At 35.7% G+C, this 9,807-nt stretch overlaps 1 protein-coding gene across 1 annotated transcript; it reads left to right on the forward strand.

Annotated features, from left to right (window-relative positions):
- The first annotated feature begins 8,524 nt into the window (after positions 1–8,524).
- On the forward strand, positions 8,525–9,807 carry LOC113227177. Its single transcript, XM_026460057.1, has one exon. The coding sequence runs from the start codon at positions 8,525–8,527 to the stop codon at positions 9,632–9,634; it is 1,110 nt and encodes a 369-aa protein (XP_026315842.1). The 3' UTR covers positions 9,635–9,807.

The following is a 9,807-nucleotide window of genomic DNA, read 5'->3' on the forward strand; positions in this document are numbered from 1 at the left end:
CAAACCGTGGTTAGGATTTTATAATTCGTGGATTAAGCAATTGTATCCGCGAAGATACCTCTAGAGATGTGCCTACGCTGATATCGATAGGTGGTATTAGTCACTAGTATTGTCAAACTAATATACAGACTCTACATTACGTAACTCTCTGTAAATTTACTGTAAATAGAATGAAATAGCTTTAGCGTTCAATAAAGGGTTCTTACTCTTACTTAATTAAATATTAATTCATTAAATAACATTATTTCTACAGAACCGTAAATTAAAATATAATATAATTATTTCTCACTTTGCAGGTGTAGGAAATAGTGATAGGCAAAGTAGATATTTTCAATCTGTTCATTGTATTTTTTTATAAGAAAATAGGTGCGATGAAATCTGATGGAAAACGACTATGCCGTCGACGATGTAGTAATTACACTTAAATAATGCCTATTCGCTTTTGCATTGAAAAGGCCTAAGTTATAGCGTACGGGGAATACGTCTGTAGGTAGGGAATTCCACTTCTTAGCCATTTGCCATATAAATATGGATGCGAAACAATTCGCGCAAATATTTGGAATTGTATGGTCCTATGGCCTTCCGAAACTTAACGCTTATCAAAATACTCAAGTAAAATAATTGCATATTAAAATACGAATTCAACCCTGCCCTAGTAATCTACCTGTGTAAGACATGCAAATTAGTTATTTATTCAAGTTACGACGTTTTCAAAGGGGAATCCGAGGTCTATGAAAAGTTTGTAATACTTCTGCCCATCTCACGTCAGAGATACACGAACAAATTACTTACTTAATAACATACTTTGTTAATTAATTAGCATCACACAAAGTTTGGAAATAGAAAAACAAAATAAATTTATGTTGTAACCGTTGAATATATAGAGGTTCGCGGAAGAAGAAACACACAGGAGTATTGTTGAATTGGTAAGTTTCAAGAGCGACAAGTAAACAAAAAAGTGATCAATCCATACCTAATTTAAATATCAAATACCGAACCTACTATATACAGCCAGACATAAATTATAATATTGAATACCAAAAAGTTTCAACAGTAACATGGTAGATACATAGATGATTATTTCTTATTTAATAACTTTAAAATTTTAAAAAAGTAAATAGGTACTTTTAAAATTTTGAGCACATCAAGCTTGCCTCTATGGACTTTGATTGATTTAACTGTTCTTACCCTAAGGAACTTAGAGTTGAAATTAAATTTTAAGTAAGCCAAAGCAACATTTCTATCCGAAAAACTTGTTTCAATAAAAAATCACATATATTAGGGGTTAAAGTATGAAATTGCCGTTTTATTGCAATAGGTTCTTTGAATTTTCATAGAATCTTCATGGTTTGAGGTTTTCGAATGAAACTTTTTTCAAATGGTTGCTGTGATTTTTTTTTTTTTTAATTTGAAACATTTGAATATCGACTTTCAATTGTTTTTGTTATTCAATTTAGACAAGAAAGATGGATACTGCGAAAATTCGAGTGATTTTTGAATACGAGTTCCGACGCGGAACTAACGCGGCAGAAACAGCCCGCAATATCAATGCTGCGTTTGGAGAGGGGTCTACTAATGAACACACCGTGCGATTTTGGTTTAAACGCTTTCGTGATGGAAATTTCGATTTAAAGAACGAGTCACGAGGAAGACCGCCCACACAGGTGAATAACGATGAATTAAGAGAGATAGTGGAAGGCGATCCTAGTCAAACTACCCAGGAATTAGCGGCATGGTTTAACGTTACCTTACCCACAATATTGACTCACTTGCGTCAAATCAATAAAATAAAAAAATACGAAAAATGGGTGCCTCATGATTTGACTGATCTGCAGAAAGAAACGCGTGTTGAAACTTGTGTTGCCTTGTTGAACCGGTACAGAAATGAAGGAATATTGGATCGAATTGTAACATGTGATGAAAAGTGGATTCTTTATGATAACCGGAAAAGAAAAATGCAATGGCTGACCCCAGGTCAAATGCCACAACAGTGTCCTAAAGCAAAACTTACCAATAAAAAGGTAATGGTAACTGTTTGGTGGTCTCAGCATGGTGTTATTCACTATAGTTTTCTCCGATCTGGTCAAGCAATAACGGCAGATGTCTATTGTGCCGAACTCCGAACCATGTTGACAAAACTAGCAGTAAAACAGCCCCGACTCATGAATCGATCTTCACCATTATTGCTCCACGACAACGCGAGACCTCACACAGCACGAGAAACCATTCTGACCCTTCAGGAACTGCAGTTAGAAACCATTCGTCAGCCTCCGTATTCACCAGACCTTGCTCCAACGGACTACCATTTTTTTCGTGATTTGGACAATTATCTACGTGACAAGAAGTTTTCTTCCCAGGAGGCAGTACAAAATGCTTTCACACAGTTTGTGCAGTCTAGATCGTCGGAGTTATATCGCAAAGGCATTAATAACCTTCCCATTAGATGGCAGCAATGTATAGATAATAATGGCAACTATTTTGATTAAATAAATTTGTTAAAAATTTAAAAAATAAACAATTTAGATTTTCAGTACAAATCGGCAATTTCATACTTTAACCCCTATTATTATCGATATAGTTTGTGATAGCGTCCACGCCCTAGTCACTATCAGTTCAATCCAGGAAGTGAAAGATTGGCAGACATCTTTTGAAGTGCAGCTAATTATCATCATTACGTCCAAGCATTGAAATACTAGATTTTTTCTAAGATACCAGTTGACGGAATAAAGAATTCGTGCGCCTGGTGGTAAGCCATACGCCATATGTCCATAGTAGTTGCAGGGCCAGTTAGAGTTTTTAAATCGCAAAGATCTGTAGTACGCTTCTACTGCGCCCATCACCCTGAAACATAAGTTGTCAAGCGCCATGTGCCTGTAATTTCATTACCCTTCCGGAACGCAGTAATGCTCACATTACTCCTTGGCGGTAGAACTAGGTAAAGTGGCAGTATTTCCCAGGGCGAACTCTTTCACTGGAAGGTCTGTTGCGATTTTTCGTAAAACTAAATCGTAATTAACAATTAAAATGGTTTAGTCCCAGTAGTCCCATGTACTCAGTTCCACATGGAACAATTAAAACCTAAAAGTGCCATGCATGGAACTAGTGGAAATAAATTTAATGTCTTTATTCCCATTAGTTCCATATGTACCAAAATTGTAGCTACTTGCAATTTCATTCTTTTATTATAGATACCGGAAATCGTTCAACGACAAGTCTAATTTAAACGTAAAAATAAATATTAGCAGTTCTGTCACTAAAATATTAACATCATTCACTTGCACATTTCACCACTAATCTTCCTTTCAATTTTCAGTAATTTTATTTTGTATGAGACCTGTACCCCACCTACGGTGGGGTCAGGCTCGGCCTGCGGCGCGTAGTCGGTTTCAACTTACGGGGTCTGCTCATGCTCTTCGGTGGCACAGCAGTTAGTACTATGGGCGTTTGATGAGGAGGTCGACTCCCGATTTATGCCAATTTAAGAATCAAACATTTCTAAGTTGGTTTTGGTCTGAGTATTCTGGGTTATCGTTGATTTGGTATTCATAGTACAGGAAATTCGGCAGTAGTTTGGCATTTTTCCCCCTAAATACTTCTTTTTGGCATAGCTTTCAAGAAAATGAAATCTAACATAGAGACAGTTGAGATACAATAACGCTATAATAAGTATCTCATTTACACTACATCGGGAAGCATGCTTTACATTTTTACAATTGTGAGATCTTGTACTCGTAATCTATTACGTCTCCGTATATTATCTCCATTTGATGGCGTGCAGACCCTTCGGGCTTCGCCCTCCGCGGACCTCGGCCTCTGGCCTCGGCACTTATGGCTTTGTTTTAAAAAAAATTGATTGTAAAATAAAATAAAAAATAATTAATTGATGATTAAAGAGCTACAGCTCTTTAATGGCGGCCATATTTAAAAGTTGCAAAAATATATTTTGGCCACTTATTATTCACTTATCAAACAATCTTAGAAATCTTTTCTTGCCAATTTTCAGTCCGGGGAAAGCAAGTTTTTTCAATAACCATTTACATAAAAAAATACGGCTATATCGAAAAACGGCAGAAACAAAATTTTTACCCCAAGTTGTGATTGAAGCCATGCCATTTTCAGTCGAATTAGAAGAAATTTGTATCTACCACCAAAAAAGTTTGTATGGCAGCCATATTGAAAAATGGCAATAAATAAATTTTGACCGCTATTATTATTAAACACTCATAGAGACCCCGACATGTCCATTTTCAATCGAATTAGTGCAAATTTTTATCTGGCGCTAAAAAGTTTGTATGGCAGCCATATTGAAAAAGGCGAAAAATAATTTCGACCGCAAATTATTATCAAATACCTATAGATCCCCACATATCGATTTTCAGTTGAATTAGAGCTAATTTTTATTAGTTGTTGAACGGCGGCCATATTAAAAAATGGCGTAAAACCATTTTTGATCACAAATTATTATCAAGCATACCTCTCTAGGTATGCTTGATAATAATTTATGATCAAAAATGGAAAAAAAAATGCTCTGATCCCTTTGAAAATTGGCATGTGTGGGTAGAGACCCGCACATGCCAATTTTCAAAGGGATCAGAGCATTTTTTTTCTGCCGCCAACGAACGCTTCCTTGGCGGCCATATTTGAAAATGGCGAAAAACCAATTTTGACAACAAATTATTATCTTACTTTTAGAGGTCTCCGCATGCCAATTTTCAGCCGAATCAGAGCAAGTCCGTTTCGGCAGCCACATCGAAGTTTTTCTTCGGTCGCCATTCTGAAATCGCCATCTTGATTTTTTTTAACCCAGGCAGTTGACCAGTGGTACCCTCTATGACATTCCTTCGAGCACCTCCTACCCATCTCTAATAGTTTCCGTGATAGGAGACTTTGAAATTTGTATGGCGGCCACCTTGTTTATTTGAATTTGGAACATTTTTTTACTTCCCGCGGAAATTGACCAGGATGTATCTCATAAAAATGCACAAAAATGTATTATATGTATTATAGTTTTTGCAGGCCGTTGATCACTCGTTTACTTTTTCCACATTCAGGTCTTCTCATATTTGATTCTTTGCCTTAGAGCCTATCCGCGTACAACGGTATAAATATCTTTTTCCACCATATCGGGAAGTATGCGTTCTATTTCTATCAGTGAGTAAGAACTTGTAGCTTTATATAAATAATATTAATCACCATGAATCTGTTGTTTCCTTTATTTAAATCTTTACTGCTTAGGTATTATACTTATAACCCATTTAGCCATTATTCAACACATGTTTACACTAAACATTAAAAAAGTAATATTTTTAACATCGTGGCTACAGAAGTTAGGGATCATAGTTAATTATTGTTTTTACTCGCCGTCTTTTATATATCGTCTTTAGAGTAATATAATTTACATTTATTTATAATAATAATAACATTTTAATTCAAATACCTAGTTCATATTTTATTTAGTTAATGACAATTGTCTTGTTAAATATGGTTATAGCAATAAAATTTAATGTATTTAACAATACTATCTGGCGATTAACTCTCTCCAATATGGTATTTAAAAAATTATTTACTTCTATTATGAGTAATCCGAATAAATGAATGAACAAATTATCTCTACCATCGCATCTTTGTCGGATTGCACATTATGGTGTAGTCATTTTAATTAGCTTTGAAATAATTCGAAATATGTTTTGAATATTATCGTCTTCTTTCATGTCAAACTAAAATTCTGCAAGTTCTACTGAAGTTGTACTGATACAATTATTTGTAATTCCATTACAACAAGAATCTTTCGGTTATTATCAAGGAAAAAGAAATTTATTCGTTTTCCACAGAAATAGCATATTTTGCGAAGTTAAACTATAATGTCTGGATATAATAACTTAATATCTAATATACAAAATAAGTTAAGAGTTTTTATGTCATCAGCCTTAAAAATTTAAAAACTATTATAGACAAAACATAAAATCTTTTTGCTGCTTTTTCTCTAAATGCTGTTTTTAACGAATTTCAAAAAGGAGCAGATTTTCAGTTCGATTATATTTTTGAAGAAATTATTCCATCACCAAGAGTAACAAATTAGAGGATGAATTTTATTATGGATTTTACCCAGCTTCTGTTAACCGATATCACTAAAACTTGGCAAATAGATGCCACAAACTTTTAAGTGCGGTTTTTTTATAAAAAAGTTATAGTACTTATTTTATTAACCCAATAATAATTTAAAAAAGTAATAATGATAGCTTTCGTCGTATTTCTATATAATATTAATTTACAATTCCACAGCAGCAACACAAAGTATATTTAAAATTCAAAGTTATTATGCCGATTCAAATTTTCTTTCGACAAACCCGACTTCTGCTATCGTAATCAAAATTATTAATTGAAGGATATTAAACAATAGCAAGGCGGTGTCCCTTGGGGATCGTTTAATTTAGATTATTTATTTCGTCGGCCCCCGAAGAGCTAATTTCCAAAATAAATATTGGCTCAATCAAGCCTGCGGTCTTAGACTTGGCTGGTTATATTAGTCGTTGTTACAGTGAGATTGTTACAAATTGAAAACCTAACATCGACATTCATTGTAAGAGACATATTTTATTTTATTTCTTGCTTTATCAAAGCGCAAACTACTTAATTTAAAATATGTTTCTATGATCGATATTTTGTATTCTTGGTTTTTTTTTATTAATTTATTTCTGGCCATGGAAACAAAGTCCTTCAGCCGAAAACATAAAAATAAGTTTTTCTGTAAATATGGCCGCCACAAAGAGGATAGGCAATTTGAGGCGGCGTGCTTGGATTGACTCGGGATTCCTTAGAACGGGCCGATACGGGTATTTTAGTTCGAGATTCGTATAATTTCGCGTTTTAATCTTCGATTAAGGCACAATAGCACTATCCTATTCCACTTTAAACTAGATTTCACAAAATAATTGAAAGTCAAAATAAAAACGACACTTTTCCCTCCAAAAGGCCCAGAGCGAATCTTGTATTCTTGGAAAGCTGTAGTGTTGCCGCTATTGTTCTTAATTTGAAATAAATCCACGAAAATCTTAAATACATAAAAACACTTAGGACGTCTATTTTTTTAGTGATCATCAGAAATCATTCAAGAATTCTCACTTTTGAGACTGAGATCAGGGTCTCAGCGTTAGAATATTTATCAAAGTCAAAGTCAAAGATTATTTATTCCATAGGTAAAATAAATTTACACTTGAAATCGTCACATTTAAGCTACTGCTCGTTCACTACGCTGACCTCCCTGAGAAGAACGAGCAAGAAACTCTAGGGATTGCTCTTTTCAAATAAACTTAAATGCTATGGAATAACACTTTGAATCAAATTTGTGTGGATTCTGGAGCCATGTCGTCTTTCCATACATCTTTATCTATCACGTAGTCTTAAATTTTGTAATATGATTTTTCGATCAAAATATTTTTAATGTAGTTTTTAAACTTAGGAAATGATAAACTTAATATATGCTCCGGGATCTTATTGTAAAAACGTATACAGATCCCCATAAAAGAGTTGTTTACCTTTGTTAAACGAAATCGTGGTACCATGAGTTTGGACTTAGCTCTAAGGTTAATATTATGGATATCTTCTTTCTTATTGAAATTATGTATATTTTTACGAGCGTATAAAATATTTGAGTAAATGTACTGTGATGCCACAGTCATCACATTCATAGAGTCCTTAATTCAAGTTATTGTACCGTTGTCCAAATATTACACCGAAAGGAAGAAACAAATACAGTCAACTGCCAGCCAGACAGGTGTATCTAATGTGCCTTAAGAAATGCATATGTAAAGAAAGCTCTAATGTCAGTGCTTTGGTCACCCGATGTCATCCATTTAATCTAGCGTTTGTCCCAATTGTATTGCAGTTTACCCCTTTGTTTCTTTCCTTAACCAAATATTATAAGCCAATCAAAATCTAAGTCATTGAATCGACAAGTATTCCTTAGTCGAAGGAGAGCTTTTGGAACAAGAGATGTTACTCTCGGCCGCATTGTTTTCAATAAATTAAGGAAGGACAAGAGGCCGGGCCGGGCCTCCGCAAACAGCCGTCGGGCTCCGTCAACACAATTATTATACTCGGACAGCTCCCCTCGATAAACACCCTCTAAATAAATTAACTGGACTTCCAAAACATTGAGACATGTAATGAAGAAAGAAAAATAAGAGATTCCCTTTTCGGTGTATTTTGTACCTGTGAGATAATAATGGGTTTCATATAAACTGCTATACAATTAATGACGTGTTTACATAGGGTCGACAGCCGCCTTCGGCCGACTACTTCGCTTTGGCGCAATCAACTCGCTGTTTACAGCTATTCGACTTGGTCGACTTTGACAGTGTTCTATAGTGCAAGCGAAGGCGATCGCGGTCGACGCAGTGTAAATGCGCCATTACGATTGTATTACTATAAACATAAACTAAAGTTAAAAACTAATTCCTAACGATTAATCATACTTAAATTAATCATTTACGTATTCTTCTTATTACTTGTTGCAGTTTGGACAATGAGTGCGCGGGCCGCAACAACCGTCACTCGGACGAAAAAACAAAATCATGCCAACATCCCCTGCCCAATAGAGAACTGCGCAAGATTCACGTACGGCAAACTTCCCGACCACTTAACGAAAATACACGGCTTGACCGGTGCAGAAAGGGATGCTTTGAACGAACAACAGAGGAAACGATTCTTCAACGGAGAATTGTGTCAAGTAAAATTTCTGAAAGAAACAGCGATCAAAGACCTCTGGGGCTCAGATTATGATGATCCTCGAATTCGAGCGAAGATACATCAAAGCTATGCTCTTGTCAAGATTCGTATCATACCCATAGCTGCAACACAACGAGCTAGACCACTCACAGAACAAGACGCAAATGTCCTAACTGCGTACAATGCTAGAACGGCACCAAGACCAGCAAGAGTTCAGAGACAAAAGCAAAGACCAAGACCTTATCCCGTACCTCAAACCCCAACAGAATGCAGAGTTTCAAGCGAGTCCAGCGAAGGAGAAGAAAATACTCGCAGTAATCCTCTGCCACCATCTCCACCACCGTCTTCACCTTCATTACCTCCATCGCCTGCTCCATATGATCTTCAACCAGTTGAAACTCGACTGCGAGACATATTCGATTCAAAAATCGACGCTGGTTACAAAGCTGTCATCGATGATATGAAGAAGTCAATGACTAATGGTCGGACACTTGGTCCAAGGAAACGAAAAGCTTACCGCACCTATCGACGGTATGCTAAAAGACTTATTGCGTACTTGCACAGACAGCATTCTCCTTTAGCTTATGACGTTGACGTTCTCCTATGTGGAGAAAGACAAGTCTGCGAGTTCCTAGAAAGAATTAGAAGTGAGCATAAGACAAAAACCCTGAGAAGCTATATCGTTGCTGCAATAAAACTGCTTGATTCTCGATTGTTTGCAATAGAAACTGATCCATCTTGCAAAGAGAAGGTTGCTTCGATGACCAGGGTGTATGAAGTGCTACATGGTCGGTTAACTGATTGCGATCGATTGTTGGCTCAAAAGGAATCCAGTCAGAATAAAACAATGACGTTTGGTAGTAACGTATTGGAACAAAGTTTTGATAGTGATGATGATTTAGTTTAAAAAAGTCCTTTGGAGCTCTGGCCTTGTACTCTCGTTCTTCGTCAACATCCGTCCGAAACAATTACTGTCAAATAAATAATACTCGAGTAAATTAAAAGACGAATTATGCGAATGAAGCTACATACTTGACATTTGTGTTTAAATTGTGTCGAATATTTCTTATTTGCCATTTA

This window comes from Hyposmocoma kahamanoa, unplaced genomic scaffold, assembly GCF_003589595.1.
Source record: "Hyposmocoma kahamanoa isolate Upper Pololo Valley unplaced genomic scaffold, ASM358959v1 202, whole genome shotgun sequence".
Classification (NCBI taxonomy): Eukaryota; Metazoa; Arthropoda; class Insecta; order Lepidoptera; family Cosmopterigidae; genus Hyposmocoma; species Hyposmocoma kahamanoa.

Bases quoted from the DNA above. Each gene is read 5' to 3' on its own strand.
- LOC113227177 (XM_026460057.1), top strand. From the start codon at position 8,525: ATGAGTGCGCGGGCCGCAACAACCGTCACTCGGACGAAAAAACAAAAT.